This window comes from Pholcus phalangioides, unplaced genomic scaffold (genome assembly GCF_987345545.1).
Source record: "Pholcus phalangioides strain wild (caught in Gottingen) unplaced genomic scaffold, Ppha-v1.0 ptg000001l_1, whole genome shotgun sequence".
NCBI lineage: Eukaryota > Metazoa > Arthropoda > Arachnida > Araneae > Pholcidae > Pholcus > Pholcus phalangioides.
In genome coordinates, this window is record NW_028301594.1 from 6091 (window position 1) to 23210 (window position 17120).

General features: G+C 39.2%; 1 protein-coding gene across 1 annotated transcript; it reads left to right on the plus strand.

Moving 5' to 3' along the window:
- Positions 1-207: 207 nt before the first annotated feature.
- LOC149089600 (zinc finger BED domain-containing protein 4-like) lies at positions 208-3367 on the plus strand. The gene is made up of 2 exons (XM_089234416.1): positions 208-1923; positions 3245-3367. Exons 1-2 carry the CDS (start codon positions 208-210, stop codon positions 3365-3367), a joined length of 1839 nt encoding a protein of 612 aa, XP_089090542.1.
- The last annotated feature ends 13753 nt before the right edge of the window (positions 3368-17120 follow it).

A 17120-nucleotide genomic window follows, 5' to 3' on the forward strand; every position in this document is an offset into this window, starting at 1 on the left:
AGCGAGCTGGATTTGCGAAATAAAACTAAATGTCCGCTGAAATCACAGGAACAGGTAAAAATTTAAATACCCATTTTTTCACAGACACGAAACATTCAAAATTCAGATAATCATTGAGTTTTCGAAATGTTTTTTTTTTTTTTTTTGAAGTTTCACATAAAATAATCCCATTCCCTTTCTTCTTATTTCACTGTTGTTTTAGACGAGATGTCGTCCGTACGAAAGGCTAGCGACATTTGGTATCACTTCACAAGAGAGGATGGGAAAGCAAAATGCCGTTATTGCAAAAGAATAATTGCCGTGTCAAACGCATCAACCGGAAATCTGAGGAGACATTTGAAGCTGAGGCATCTAACCGTTTCTCTCGATAGGGCAAATCCAGCTATTTCCAAAACATCATGGCAGACGATTCCCGATGAAGCTGCAGCTACTTCCAGTGTTCAAGAAGCAGCAGGTTGTGGTGCATCCGCAACTGAGGCAACCAGCTCACTAAACTCACAAGAACTTGCATCTTCATCATCTTCTATGCCTAGAAGTCAACAAACACTAACCAGGTTTATGGATATCACCAGACCCATCCCGGCAGATAAGAGCCGATTAATAGATTCGCAACTACTAAAAATGATTTGCAAGGAGTACCAGCCGTTTTCCCTGGTAGAGGACGAGGAATTCAAAAAATTCGTTAATCTGCTCTGCCCAATGTATGCATTGCCTAGCAGGAAAACTTTATCGAACGCTTTATTGCCAACATTGTACAACGACCTTTTAGAAAGAGTCGAACACGAACTAAAACAGGCAAAAGCGGTATGTTTGACATCTGACGGTTGGACGAGCCCAAACAATGTGAGCTTTTTTGCGGTAACTGCTCATTTTATTAATGAAGCCGCATGTTTAAAGTCCTACCTGTTGGAGTGCAATGAATTTGAAACAAACCATTCCGCACAAAACATTTCGACATGGATAGGACATTTAACCAAAAAGTTTGACATTGACCTTAAAGTAGCTGCAATAGTTACCGATAATGCCGCAAACATGAAAGCTGCAGCCACTTTACTGAATTTGCGGCACGTATCGTGTTTTGCCCACTCCTTAAATCTTGTGGTACAGAACGCGGTCGCTAAATCAATACAAAAGACCGTGGACAAAGTGAAGCAAACAGTGCAATATTTCAAAAAAAGTCCACAATCGTTATCTAAACTGTATGATATGCAGGATAGTCTTAAAAAAAAACGCATTAAACTCAAACAGGACGTACCCACTCGATGGAATTCCACGTTTGACATGCTTGAGCGTTTTTATGTTAATAAGGAACCTATTGTGTCCACGATGGCCCTATTAGGGTCTAAAATTGGAGTGGCTTTCAGTGAAGGAGACTGGGACACAATGAAATATAGTATAGAACTTCTAAAGCCATTCAACGAAGTAACGGTTGAAATATCGGCCGAAAAAAATGTGACACTGTCCAAAACTATTATTTTGGGACGTATTTTGGCCAGACTGACCCGTACGTACATGGAGAAACATCCAAGGGTCGACGAGGATGTTAAACGGCTGGCACTAGAACTTCTTGAGGGCTTAAATACGCGTATCAGGAACAAAGAGCAAAATGAACTCGTTACACAGGCAGTTTTGTTGGACCCTAGGTTCAAAAAAGAGGGCTTTCCGGATGGGAGTAGTTACAAATATGCTTACCAAGGTCTAGTTGGAAAGATGAGAGCAATCATTTCCAAACAGCAGAACTCTCAGCCGGAAACGGCCCATTCCCTAGTCTCGTCTACCGTCATCCAAACAGGCTCAGTTTGGCAGGAGTTTGACGAAGCAGTGACTAAAGTACGAACTAAACACGACCCATCAGCTGCTGCAATTGTCGAACTCGACAAATATATGGCAGAACCTTATCTTGCACGAACAAGTGACCCAATAGTTTGGTGGAATTCAAAAAAAACCGTTTATCCCATTTTGTATGAAATGGTGTTAAAAAGGCTCTGCATTCCTGCTACTTCCGTGCCCTGCGAAAGAATATTTTCGAAAGCAGGACAAATTTGCACGGAAAAAAGAAACCGTCTATCGTCCAAAAACATTTCAGCAATTTTATTTCTGAATCAGAACTGCGAATTGTTATAAAGACAGTTCTATGTGTATATTGCTACCAAACCCATTTTTACGAATTTCAACAAATTGAACATTACCTTTTCCGAATTTGCAAGTTTGGTTTAATGTGAATGTGTTATGTCACGTGTTATTTTAATTCAATTATCTGATTTTATCTGTATCCGATGTCTCGAATGAGAATAGTTTAAACTGCTCGGCTAATAGATCCTGGTCATAAGCGGAGATAGACTTGGAAGTCTGGAGGGGGGGGGGGGTGATTCATCTATACATATATGCATTAGATCAGTCGACTTCTCCTTTGATGCTGGAGGTACCTCCGCCCAAGGTCGTGGTCAGAAATAACCATATCCCGACGTGTCTCAAAGCAGAATTTCTTGCTTTGTCCTGCAGCAAGCCCTCTGCTGACTGGAAATTTTCTGCGGTAAATCCCGTAGAAGTGTTGTCCGCATTTTCTCCTAAAATTCTTACATATCGTTCCGCGGTAGCACCAATTGATCTGCGACGTAAGTCGAGAATTTCAGCATATTCTGCTTTGGGGGCCAACATGGGGGGGGGGGGGAGAATACAGTTTACAAACAAAAAAAGTATGTGCAACATGGTTTAGCATATCACAAATTGAATTCCATTGAGTGAGTGCGTGCTGTTAGCGTTTAATGTTTTATATTATTAAAATTTTCTCATGTTCATGTGTTAATTTAAGCAAATTATCATATTTGTATCCAATGTATCGAACGAAAACATGTACAACTTCTGGGCTGATAGGGCGTGGTCCGAAAAATCGACGTCGTGACAAGGGTAGAAAACACAACCAAAAATTTTCAAATTGATTATAAAATATCAGCAATAGTAACTGGTAAAGCTGCAAACATTGAATCTGCTGCCACTTCATTGAATTTGCGGCACATTTCTTGTTTTGTCTACTCGTTAAATCTTGTCGTCGCTAAGTCAATACAGGAGACCAGCGATAAAGTGAAAAAAAAAGTTTAGTGTCCAATCACGATACCCATCCCCGCAAATAAGGGCAGATTATTAGATTCGCAAGTTCTAAACATGACTTGTACGGAGAACCAGCCGTTTCCCAGGCGGAAGATGAGGAATTCAAAATTTGTTAAATCTGTTCTGTCCAACTTAGATATTACCAAGCAGGAAAACTTTATCCAATTCTTTGTTGCCAGCATTGTGTAACGTGTTTTTAAAAAGAGTCGAACACGAGCTGAAACAGGCTAAAGCGGTCAGCCTGACATCCGACGGTTGAACGAGTCTAAATGTGAGCTTTTTTGTGGTAACCGCTCATTCCATAAATGAAGCCCCCCCCCCCCCCATGTTTGAAGTCTAATCCACTGGAATGTAATGAGTTTAAGCAAATCATTCCTCACAAAATATCTCGGCGTGGGTAAGGCACGTAACCAAATAATTTAAAATTGACTGTAAAGTATCTGCAATAGTAACCGATAATGCCGCAAACATGAAAGCTGCAGCCACTTTACTGAATTTGCGGCACGTATCGTGTTTTGCCCACTCCTTAAATCTTGTGGTCCAGAACGTGGTCGTTAAATCAATGCAAAAGACCGTGAACAAAGTGAAGCAAACAGTGCAATATTTTAAAAAGAGTCCACAATCGTTATCTAAACTGCATGATATTCAGGTTAATCTCAAGAAAGTGCAGCAGTGCCCATTCGGCTGCGGTGCTTAGAAGCACACTAACGTTTTTGCAAGTTGTTGAATTCTGATGAGTGAGCACAAAAATACTGTTTCAGTTTGATATTTTATTACTTTACAATTTTCCCAAATAGTGAAATATTGAAGTAGAAATGAAAATGTGCAATTTGGCTGTTAGACCACTCCACGAGCGAAATATCAATGGGAAAAAAAGAACAGACAAAATTAATTTCAACACATGTTTTAAAGCGCTGAGCGTAAGGGTGAACTTAATGTTTAATATGTGCTGAGAGTACGCGTAAACTGAATGTTTGATAGGTGCTGAGCATCACCCCAAACCCCCCAGCAATATTTATTCTATCTCTGTGATTCCTAAATTTCTACCCAAATATTGGGTTTTGAACACCCCTCCCCAACCACTATTTACTGCTCCCGACATTTCCTATTATTTTACGCCTATGATGATGTCGTACTGACTTAAATTCTTCACGGTTGTAATCGCAACAAAATGTATAATGCATAACATGATTCTATTCCGAACACATTATTCGACCTCACCTGGTAATGCATAATTTCTCAAATTATAATATTTTGTTTCGAAATTCATGGGTACATTTTTTTCAAGTGAGCCAGATTAGTTCGCAAGCAGGGGTTTGTTCCTCCATGTATTTCATTTCATTTTTATGTATTTTTTATTTATGAATTATGTGAAAAAAGTTTGCCGATTGCCCACAACTTCTGTAAATAAATGTATAGAAAAAAAAGGCTATGGAGTGTGTCTGTGTTGTGTTTTCGTTGGTGTTCACATTTTTCTAATGATTGACCAATTTTTCATGTACCAAAACAAGACTCAACTTGAAAGATAGAATTGCCGAAAATATCAAAAAAGTAATAATAATAATGCAGCATAGTATGCCTATTACCTTGTTTTTAACAATGGCTTTCTGCACATTTTATGTCAGTTACGTGGTTTTCAATACGGTTTTCTCACGGTCGTTATTGATTTTAAAATTATTATTATTATATATTTTAAAAATGATAGCATGATATATTAGGAATTATAAAGGCGTGGTTCGTTAAAAACTTTGGCTATTCTAACTTTCCAGGATGTCTGTACTCGTTAACAGGGCCGGCCGTCTTAAGAGCTTCATGGGCCCCTGGGTTTTCTGAGGCCCAACATAATTAAGGATCTCTGGGCAAACGCCCCTCTCGTCAATGCAGAAATCGGCCCAGACTAAAAGATGTTTCAGACACGAATTATACGTATTCATCAAATGGACTTCAAATCTGGGAGATTGGAGGTATGAAAAGATTGGGGGAAAAAAGGGTGTCAAAAACCATAAATCTGTCTGTCATCATGAACCCCCCCCCTCCTGTAGCAAGCCCCCCGACCGGGACTTTTCAAGGCCCCCCCCCCTTCTAGTTAATTTATAGTGTTAGAAAGTAGAAAACTAAGAATCAGGGCCGTAACTATGATTTCTGCCGTCCGGGACAAACATCATTTTCGCTGCCCTACAACGATTTATAATGATAAAATTCGACTAGCTTGTAATGGTGTTCTTTGTACCCACCTAAAACTACTGCCCCCTAAATTCTGCCGCCCGGGACCGTCACCCTCCACCCTGCCCCCCCCCCCAGTTACGGTCCTGGTAAGAATAACTGCGAACTCAGCCCTCCCCCAGTGTGGGAGTATCGCTCTGATTTCAAATATTTATTAAACTGATAAGTGACTGCTCATGAGCGGAATACGAACTTTTCGCTCATATTGCAGGCTTTTTTCGGCTACAAATGAACCGTGACAAGCCGAGAGCCGCAGAAATGAAAGTGAACCGTTTCCCATTGAAACGCTTCTTGTAATTGGTCAGAAATGAGCCGTGAATCGCTTCTTTTTTCGCTTGTGTTGCCTGCTTCTATTGGCTACAAATGAACCGTGAAGAGCCGTGAGCCGTAGAAATTCAAGTGAACCGTTGCCTGTTAACACGCCTCCTGTAATTGGTCGAAAATGAGCCGTGAATCGCTTCTTTTTTCGCTTGTGTTGCCTGCTCCTATTGGCTACAAATGAACCGTGATGAGCCGCGAGCCGCAGAAATTCAAGTGAGCCGTGTCTTTTTAAAAGGCCTCCGGGAGCCGCTTCGCTTGCCACTGTTCTGCGGAACTTAACTAGTCTCTTCCCAAGTCCCCACCCTCCCTTCTAAGAAGGGGTTGGCCACGCTTTCTTTTTTCCTCCTTTTGCAAGGTTTTTTTTTGCACAAAAGGCTTTTACAATGCCCCTTTCGCTGCGTTCTTTTTTATTTACTATTATTTTTTGCTCTTTTACCTCGGATTGAATGCATCTCTTGAAGGGAAAGGAATCTCATTCTCGGTGTTAGTATTATTGTTATTTGGTCTACTCACCAGTGCAGCCTTACGCATGGGCACGTCCGCGGGGAGGGGAGGTGCAGAAGAGGCAGACCTCCTGAAAATAAGATGTTCAAATTTCCAAGATTCGGAGTACTTTGAATTGATAGGCAGTAATTTTTAGCCAGATAGAGAAGAGCCGCAACTAAAGGGGGGGGGGAGTACACGGGTCTGGGGCTCGGGCGCTGGACTAGTGGGGGAGGCGAATGCACCTTTTAACTGCTCCTTCTACATTATACGGGGCACAGAAATGCAAGTTTGTTCCGGCTCAAAAAGTATCTAGGTGCATTGCGTATCCTTGGATTGGGGGGGGGGGGTGCTCTCATTACGGCTGTGCTCTTCAGCTCGGATTTGTTGCTCCTCCTAGAGATGACAGAAATCGTTTTCCCTGATTTTTCTTTTCTTGACCAGTACACATTTTTTTTAGCTCTTCAACGTCGGATTTGGCTTCCAGCAAAAATCATTTTCCCCAATTGTTTTTTTGGTCAATAAATCTTTTCTGCCCTATCGTGACAAATTTGCCCCAACCCCTTCCTACAGTGGACGGAAATCATGTCCCCTAATTTTTTTCGACTTTTCACTTCAGATTTGATGCCTTTCCTACGAGTAGACAAATCATTAGCCCTAATTTTTTTTTGGTCAATAATATTTGTTTTTGCCCTCTCATCATAGATTTAGTACCCCACCTAGAGCGGACAAACACCATTTCTCTAATTTTTTTGGTTACATAAGATTTTTTTTTTGCTTTTTAATCTCTCTAAAGAGCGATATCCCATGTGGACGTACGGATCACGCGGCTGAACAGTCGCCCCTGCATTCATAATTTTCAACCGCAATGTAATTTGTTGTTTCAGTTGTGATTTTTCAATTAAAATTTCGTATGTAATTTCAGTCGTTATTATAATGAATAAAAGAAGGGGGGGGGGGATGATTGTCCACCTCTTCCTTTGCGACTATACCAGTGATTCCCAACGTGGGCGATGGCATGTTCCAGAGGGCGGTAGAAGCTACAGGTATAACATAGGATCCTATGGGTTAGATTGCGTTGGGTGGGGGGGGGGGGGGATGGGAGAACAAAATTTCTGAAGAAGGGGCCGTTGGGACAAAAAAAGGTTGGGAACAATGGCCTATACCAATACATTTTTTTTTGTGAACTGGAGGGGGACTTGTTATCACTCAAGTTTATCAGCGTAACCCCTTGGGAACCCAACCCGCACTCTCGAAGTATTTTTTCCTAATGTGTCGTAGTCTACACCTTTATACCTAGCTAAGTACAAAGGTGCTGTATAAAGGCTGTATTCCCAAGGGCGTAGGGAGGGGGGGGGGGGCTAGGGCAATGCCCCCCCCCCCACGCCTCCCGTATCTCCGCCCATGAAGACGACACAGAAGATGAATACAAATCGTTTATCGATTGTTACGTGAATGAGAACATGGATGTTCATGCAAATACAGTAATATGGAGATTTTTTCCTCACCATCTTCAGGGCCATCTTAAGAGCAACATGGGCCCCCGGGCCAAATGACTTTTCTGAGACCCTTTTTTTTCCTGAGACCCCCCCGGGCCATGCCTTAAGACGGCACTGACCATCTTATGTGTCTGTTTTAGTGCACAAAACCATCTTCTATAAGGGGCCATTCAAGTATTACGTAAGCAGATTTTCAGCCATTTTTGACCCTCCCCCCATTTGTCAGCAAAAGTCGCAAAACACTGACGGCCCCCCCCATCTTCAGAAACGGGTGGTTGATGACGTAAGCAACCTTCAAACCCCCCCCCCTTGTCATCGAAAGTCAGCAAATCCGACCCCCCCCCCCTCGATGCTGACGTTATACTTGAATGACCCCTAAGGGAAAAAGTTTATTTTTATTATTTTTGGAATGAGAGAGAAAAAAAAAAGCTTGATTTTTTACATATTTCTCTGGTTGATTTTTTAATTGAAACGCAACGCGTGTCCATCAACTAAAGCGTAAACGCAATGTGCTGTAATTGAAAAAAAAAATCTAGGTATTGTTTGTGGGGAAGGAGGGGATAAATCACAAGAGTTTACAAAACTCTTCGCTAGATGGCGCTCTTCATCAACTCTTAAAAAGAGCTGAAGAGCCGTGAAAGAGCTGCGGTTCATTTTGGTGAGCGAGCGGTTCAGAGCCGCTCACGGAAAAGAACCGTTTTGCCCATCACTAACCGGCAGCTCAAGCTGATGTAGTTGTTTGCTTCGTTTGGAGGTGATTTTCCAGCGGCGACTTTGACTGTGTCGCTCTCTTGTGTTTCAATAGCCAAACACTCAAACGATGAAATCGATACATTTTATGTACAGAGTGGTCGTAAAATAACTTTGTGGATGTACGGGACCCTAATGAGATTTTTTTTGGATCACGTGATATTTCCCTTTCTCTTGAGGGACATACAAGGTAATGATATGGCGACTTCTTGTGCGACTCATGAAAGAAAGAAATCTGAATTGAAGAAATATATACAAATACAACGCCACAACAGGCAAAATGCCCAACGAGGTGGCTGATAAAAAGATGCCCATAAAAATATGGTTGTCATATGTTTCAAAAATACAGCAACCCAATTTTTCTTTATAACTGGAGCTAGATACAGTCGAATCCCGTTTTAACGAATACCATTATAGCTAAAATCTCGTTTTAACGAACACTTTTCTGATCCCCCAAATAAGTTTACATAGTGTAACCTGGAATTCCTTTATAACGAAATATCGTTATGACGAAGTGATTCTTCCGGTCTCTTGGCATTCGTTATAACGGGATTCGACTGTATTTCGAAATTTTTTTTTTTTACTTCAAGTAATCGATCTAATGTTTTTTTCTTCAAAAAATGCTTGATTAAAGCTGGGTAATTTCTTCAATGATTTATATGGGCCCGTAATTAATTTCAAAACATCATAAACTATATGGATTGATGCAATTGGATAATATAAAAACAATACGAAGACATTAATTCTCCTTTTCGCGCTTGAGAAGATATAAATAAAAAATTTAAATCAATGTTATTGCATGAATATCCAACTCAAAAGTGGGTCTGGCTCATTATTTTATATTTACGGGTTTCAGCAGCATCTAAGTCATCAAGCAGCATCATTTAAGTTTGGATTTCTTGTTGATCTTCGGACAAATGCCTCTTTCAGCTAACATCATGCTAGAAGTATCTCTAGTGTCCTGTCAGGGGCGTAGCCAGAAATTTCGTTCGGGGGGGGGGGAACACTTCATTTCGGGGGGGGACCAAAGTGACAGAACAATGGATTTGGCCATCTTTTTCCCTTTTTTCGGTCATTTTCTCACATTTCGGGGGGGGACCAGACCCCTAAGTCCCCCCCCCCTCGCTACACCCTTGTCTAGTGTAGTGCTGTTTCGGCTGTTTTGGAATGTTCTGACTGCCCATTTCTTGGTACCTATATCTGTTCCGTATATTAGAATTTTCCAACGTGATGTTCCACGTGAAACCCTTGATAATAATGAGGCTGTTCTACAGAACTCACACAAATTTTTCATTTATACCCAAAAAACAGTGTACCCTATTGCCGTCTCAACAATTTTTTGTTTGTTGAGACGTTAATCAAACAAGTGTTTGTTTAAATTTTTTTTTTGTCTGTTTTGTCCATTGTGCTGTTTGCTTAATAAAAAAAAATTGAAAAAAAAACAACATCATAGCCCTCGCGCAAAATGAAAGAGGGCCTAAGCAGCACCTCTTGATTTTCATATTTATTGTCATAATCATTGTGTCAGATATTATCGTGGAAGCTCCTTTTATTCAACTGAGGACCCTACATTTCCCCCACAAATGGAGTGGGTCTGGCAGAGCTCCTGCCTGGGGAGGGGGGGGGGGGCACAAAGATGATTCTCATCAGATGTGATTCACAAGATGTGTGCTTTTTACACTACAAATTCATGTCAGAGGAATCCGTAAATAGTCTGACCTGGGGAACCACCGAAGGTCTCAGTTTCTACTGCGGGATGTGGATCCATGGGTCTCCGTGCCGTGCCCGGTTCAACTCATGAAACTTACGAGGTTGAATCCCTATTGGGAGACATATTCGTGAATCAAGAGCTTTGATTATACCTTTAGAGGAGAAATATAGATTATACCCTTTTATATATATATATCCTCGATGATTATACCCATCGCCAGAAGAAATGCTGCCGTACGAGAACTCTGACATACATGTGGGGTATGGCAAAAAAATCATGCTGCCCTATACAATATGGGAAGAGTTTTTTTCTGTAAAGCAAACAAATTTATGTACATGCTAGCATTTTCGGTCATTCTCAGACTTCTAAACGTCAATATTCTGTAAATCTGTTCACCATGAAAAAATGGTGCCTTTCTTAAGCACTTTTTTCGGTTCCCTTCCAACCAATAAACGGTTAAAAATGAAATTTCATCAGCAAAAAAATTGCCTTCCAGAAAATATTGAAAACAATTGTACAGTATAGTATTATATAACATATGGAAATACATCAATTAAGTGTAGAACAACTTCCTTCACCTATCAAATAAAACTGTTACAACTCTTTGATTTTAATTATCGGCCAGATTTTGATTGATGTGCCGTATGAAAATAAAACAGTATCATATTACTCGATATTTTATAAGCAATAATATTAGTTAAAATATCAAGTTTTCTTCGAAATTTTAACAGTTGTTATTTATGCTCAGTAAAATATATTATAAAAATTCGCAAAATATAGTAGTCATTACTTATCATATTGTTTTTTATAACAATTACAGAAGGTTTAAGGTGAACCGAAAACCATGAGACAAGGTTCCAATGGGTAGTTATAACCTATGAAACCACCTTCATCATGACTCTGCCATTTCCTGTTGCAGTAGTGCGCTTTGCAAATGAAAAAGAAAATAAAGATCAACGAGGTGGGTGAAAGACTTAAGTTCACCTGAGACCCAAAGGGTAGCAAAAAAATTTTTTTTTGATAAATAAGTACTCTAGAATATTCCTGAGTATTACACTGTTCCAGTGCAATTTGCTTTCGCAAGACACCTCATAAAACACCTAAACAGGCATTTTTGATCATAGAATGTGCAGTCGAGGGTGTTTTTGGAGAGAGCACAACAGCACTTAACAAAAAACAAATACAGGGTTAAGAGCACCATGGGCCCCGGGATAAGTTGGTTTTTTCTGAGGCCCTACCTATTAAACTCTAGAAAATTTCAACCGGATCTCATTTTTATGAGGTCCCCGGGTCATGCCCGGGTGGGCCCATGCGTTGAGACGGCTATGTGTGGGAGCCATGTGTCCAGTTGCATAGGGATTTCCCCGATAAGTTATGGCACAATAATTTATGACAATAAATATGTATATTAAGAATTAAGAGGGGATGGTGCTTAAATCCTCTTTCATTTTGCCCTGGGGCTATGATGCTGCTGAGACAGCATTAGAGGGGACACTTTTTTGGAAAATATTCAAATATATACATATATATACATATTTATATATATACATATATATACATATATATACATATATATACATATATATACATATTTATATATATACATATTTATATATATACATATATATACATATTTATATATATATACATATTTATATATATATATTTCAGTTCCGTGTGTGTGTGTGGAAAAATCACATTATCGTGAAGGGTTCCGTGGAACAGCCTTATAACTAGGCGTTCCGTGAGAAGCTTCACGTTGGAAACCCCCGGTCTAAACACATGGCCTACCCGAACACGGCCCGAGAACCTCATAACAATGAGATCTACTTAACCATACACATACAGCGACGCAGGGGCGGCTATTAGTCTGAGCGACCCAGGCCGCCGCACGGAGTGTCGCTCTAGGAGGGACGTAAATACAAAGTCGAAGAGCGAAAAAAAATGTATTGATCAAAACATTAGGGAAAAGTATTTCTGTCCGCCCCGGGAGGGGGTGGGGAGTGCCACAACAGGAGTAAAAAGAAAAAATAACTACAGAAAAATTTGGAAAAAAACAGTTGGATGGAATTAGTGAATTGTGCCTCCTCCCCCGTTCACTATGCACACCCTTTGTGACCCTCCCCTCCCCGTACGAAGAGCCTGTATCCGCTTATATGGTTTAGCATGCATGGTTTATATAGTACTAGTAAATAATTCTAGTCGATTTCTCACTGACATAAATAAATGGCAGAATGCAATCGTTTGTAGAATGCATGCTGGACATCGCAAAATTATTGCGATGTTCTGAGAATAAGGTTGAAAAGGAGGATCTCTGTGTTTGGTTGTCATTTTGTATTGAAGCAATAACACAATTTACCGAATATGGCTTTTCACAGCCAATTCATTAACGTTTGCTTGCTGCCATTTATATTTTATGAGAAATTTTTTAGTCCTTGACACATTAACCAATTCTACGACTAAACAACACATGCACCTCATTCATATTGCTCTGCGGAACTTCTAACAAATTGGTGAATGTTGGAATGTGCGTGTATGTAATGTGAACCTGGCGTGAAGTTTTTTTCTGCGTAATGCTTATTATATGCAGTGTTGCCATCTGCCATAAATGTTTCTAACTATGAGTGAAGTGTAATGACTGAATAATTGTATCATTGCAGGCCTGTTGCTTTCTATGGGGAGACTTTCTAATGGGGAAATCGGCTGGCGATCGTGCCTCGAAGTTGGGAACGATAGAAAACCAATTCTGAAAACAATGATGTAGGTCCATCAAATCAACTTCAAACTGTACATCGTTTGAAGTAGAAAAAATTCTGTCATATTGCCTATATGAATGACAAATTCGTTGCATGAAATTGAAATTTCAAAAAAAAAAAAATATATATATATATATATATAAATTATTAATGTGTGTGGTTTTTCTCTCTCTCTCTCTCTTAAAAGAAGTTATGAGCTTATCGCGCTCTAGGAGAAAATGGCGGATTTTTTTTTTTCCATTCATGAATGAAAATCTGAGACCGAAACTAGACCCAGAAAAACATTTTTCCATTATCATCATCACTGTACAATACATAAATGATAACGAAAAACCATTGTCAGTGATATAATAATGAATAAGCCCTGATAACATACTTTTGATTCGCATTGACTAGTGCGTTTGAATCGATCGAGAGGATCTTTCGATTCGAACATCCCATCTTGCTTACGAGTAAAAAAAAACAAAGAATATGAAGATTAAACACAATACCAAACAGTTTCATCTCTCATTTTACAATTTTATCTGAACTTATCAGCTTCCGTATTTCCCTTTTCTTTGTTACGCATTTCGTAAACAAACAGGACGAGTAGAATATTCTCTACATCGTTTTGACGAACGATTAAATTATTATTGTAAACATTGATAAAATCGTTGGTAATTGTTATTGATTTCAAATAGAGGGCATTTCTATACTTCATCCATTTATGCAAACAACTCCTCCTGCTGAGGCAGAAATACGCACATAGAATGTTGATATTAATAAAAACTGCAAAAACAAATCGTAAACATCGAATGCTATAATGTTTAACACCTAGAGCGATAATAAATAACATGGTAATATTCAATTTATTACCATAATATTGATAATTAAAAAATAATGATCAATAAATAATATAAGCTGCGCGTTCCCCTCCTCCCGAAGATAAAAAATTAAAATATTTTTGTAATAAAAAAAACTTCTGCTGTGGACAAACCCCCTCGCCTGACATGCCAAGGACGTAAAAGTTTCGCCCGGGCATGTATCCTTTTCTTCAACATGCCCGGCGTGGGCATTCAAAAAAATAAATTTAAATACTCTTCAGTTTTTTTTTATTTCTTTTCATTGATGACGATTTTAGGTCGTCTTTATACTTGTTTATTTGCGATGTGCATGAATGGTCTATGCACCTGCCGATGTTCATAAATTTTGTTCGGGCTACAATAAATGTCCATGTTCCCGGAGGCACCCGAGTCTTCCCTGAGAGAATATGCTTACATCACCTAGTGCATAGTTTCCCAAATTTTTTGTGTGCTCCCCCCAGCGCCCCCTCTTCTTCAGAAATATTCTTCTCCTATCATTCCCCTCCAACTCAAGCGATTCCATGGGATCCGATGTTGTACTCATAGCTTTTATCGTTCCTCCTAGACCATTCCAGCACCTCCGGGGGCGATACTGCCCACTTTGGGAAACACTGACCTAGTGTGAGAGAGCTTGGGTGTCTCTCGGTTCCTATCAATATCATCGACGGTGATGCGAGTGTTTCTACACTCGGTGAGAAATTCTACCGAATGTAAATGTTACTACCAAAGCCCGAAGTTGAGCCACTTTGTGAACTGGCAGGCCGATGTTCGAATTTCGGGCTTTTGCTGGTCCCTTATGTCGATCCCTATATGTCCCTATATATGGGTCGCTAAGATATTGATGTTCAGATTCCTTTGATCATTAGGGTTGCCGTAGCTAACATAATAATTATAGCTAATTATAAATGGCCATAATTATTACAAAAAAATGCGCAAACATGGTGGTGACCCCCGAATAATAGGGATCGATTTAGGGACATTTGGAGATCTATATATATATAGAAGCCAAAGTCCGATCCAAATTTCGGACATTGGCTTGGTCAACTGGGCCGGTCAGTTTGTGAACTGGCCAACTTCGGGCTTTATCAGTAACATATACATAGTTAGGCCTATATAGCTTCAGAGCAGCGATGTGCGACATAAAGACGCTAGTTAACTCTTTTCGTTACCCTTTAAGTTAACCCTTTCGCTTACAAGCGAATTGTCAAGAAATTTGGATGCTTTCTATTTGACGAATCGGTAATTTATAAATATAATAAATCTTGTGTCCTAACCAAATCGCACATTAGAAAAAGGAAATTTAAAAAAAAACCACAAATAAAAGAGTAAGACAGTATAAAAGATAAGGTGATAAAAAAGAATGTAGGTACAAAGTTATATATAGATTTCTTTTCACCCCTACCTATTCTCTTTTACTCTTATAAGAAAGAAACGTCGTATTGAGGAAAAATAAATCCATCAGGGTACACAAAAAACCAAATAGGAAAAAAACTCCAAAGGTTGCAACAAAGCTTTTTTGGGATGATCAGGCGAGAGGAAAGAAAACACAAGCGAGCTTGTTTGAATTCATTCCACTGGTGTTAGGACGCAATATCACATCCTTTGATCGTAAAGTGGTTAAAGATTACTCCGAAACTGCGTCAGAAGGACAAATTATGTTGTCTTGAACATTGATGAAAATGAGTTCGAATTCTATTCGTTTTCCCGTACCAATAATTTTGGTGTAAAAGAGAAATGCACATGAATGTTGCTCGAATGCTGGGACTCATTTTTTGTTTTTTCACGCTATAAACTTATCATAAAGGGGCCCATGAAAGTCTGGTCTGGGACCCCAGCCTAGCAACCCTAGTCCAGGATTTGGGAACCATGCCGGGACTCTTGCTCCCGCCTATTGGATAAAAACAAATATCTGTTATAACACTTAAAACTGAGATTTAAAAACAATGTGCAGCATAGAAGTGAACAACATCTGGTATGAAATTAAAAATTTTATATTTTTATGTTGCATACGGTGTAAATTTTGTTCGCCAAAATATCGATTACTATGTATTTAAATCTGCTGCAGGAATCGATTTTATGGCAAACTTAAAAATAAGGTGATCAATATTATGGTGCGTACAACTTATAACAGTATGCAGCATAAAAATATAAAACTTATAAATTAATACCATATGGTATTCACATTTTCATGCTACACGTCGGTTTGAAACCAACATTATAACAAAAATTAGAAACTTTGCCTGGTTTTAATGGCCTGCGAATGGTCGAAACGCGTTGACCATTCGACCAATTGAATTTATTTGTCTTGAAAACGTGGCAATTTTTGTAAAAATTAAAACCAACATCTTTATTTTAAGAATTATATAACATGGTTTGGGTTTTTTTTATTCAATTAGTGACAGCAGGTGTACCAACTTAACGCGGGGTTTCTCGTACTTATTATAGTAAAGTACGTGTAAATATGAAATACAGTATAATCAGTCAGACGGTCACTAAATTTCCCTCCAAAAATTTTTTTCGCCGGTTCGCAAATTATTTCCCCCATTTATAACGGTTTGCGAAAATTTTTACTTAATTACACCAATTCGCAATTAGAAAAAATTTGAAGAGCCCTGAACTAAATTTAGTTCAGTGTTCAACCGCACACTGAACCAAAGTTTAGGCTTTGGGGTGTCAATAGATTATTTTATCCCTTTGCCGACACTATATAATTTGCTTTTAAATTTTTTTTTTCAAGTTGTCCAAGTTTTTATCAGGGAATTCGCATCATGTGTCCCAGTTTTTTTCAGTCGATGATATGATCGCCCCATCCTAGGGCTACGTCTGCCCCGTACCGTAAATTGGCTGTGATTATATAAGCGAGATGAATTCTAACTTGGTGACTTCTTTTACGACGAAAGTAGCGAGGAAAATTACATATAATTTCTGCAGAATATCATGGCATTTCATGGTTTGGCTAATTTTAGATTTTCAATTGGTGACTACATTCTTTTTAAATGTTCGTATTTATTTCAAAAAAATTATATCACTTTCAGAAGTGGCAACTTTTGGAATTCAGAAATCCGGAGATTCTCTGCGAGGGGATACCCCCCCCCCCCCCCATAGTCATAGACTCGATCAAAAAAATTACAAAAAAAAAAAATCGAATTTTTTTTTAATCAATTAAAAAAGAGTTTCATTCTCCCCCAGGCAGGTTCTGCATTGCCCCCTGAGCAGAATATAATTCTATGCAGAATAGAGAAATCACATTTACATTCTGTTCATAAAACATAAGTGTTTCCTTTCGTGGATTTTCGTGATAAATGATTGCCGATAAACAAAGCCATGTCTTTGCCAGTTGCCTAGACTTATTTTACTGCTGATAGAGATGGAAGTGACCACGGCTGTCTTCTATGGGTGTTTTCCCTAACGACAACGGCAGTCATTG

Bases quoted from the DNA above. Each gene is read 5' to 3' on its own strand.
- LOC149089600 (XM_089234416.1), top strand. From the start codon at position 208: ATGTCGTCCGTACGAAAGGCTAGCGACATTTGGTATCACTTCACAAGA. The intron at 1,924-3,244 runs GTTTGGTGGAAT...TGTCCAACTTAG, and splicing joins CACGAACAAGTGACCCAATA to ATATTACCAAGCAGGAAAAC.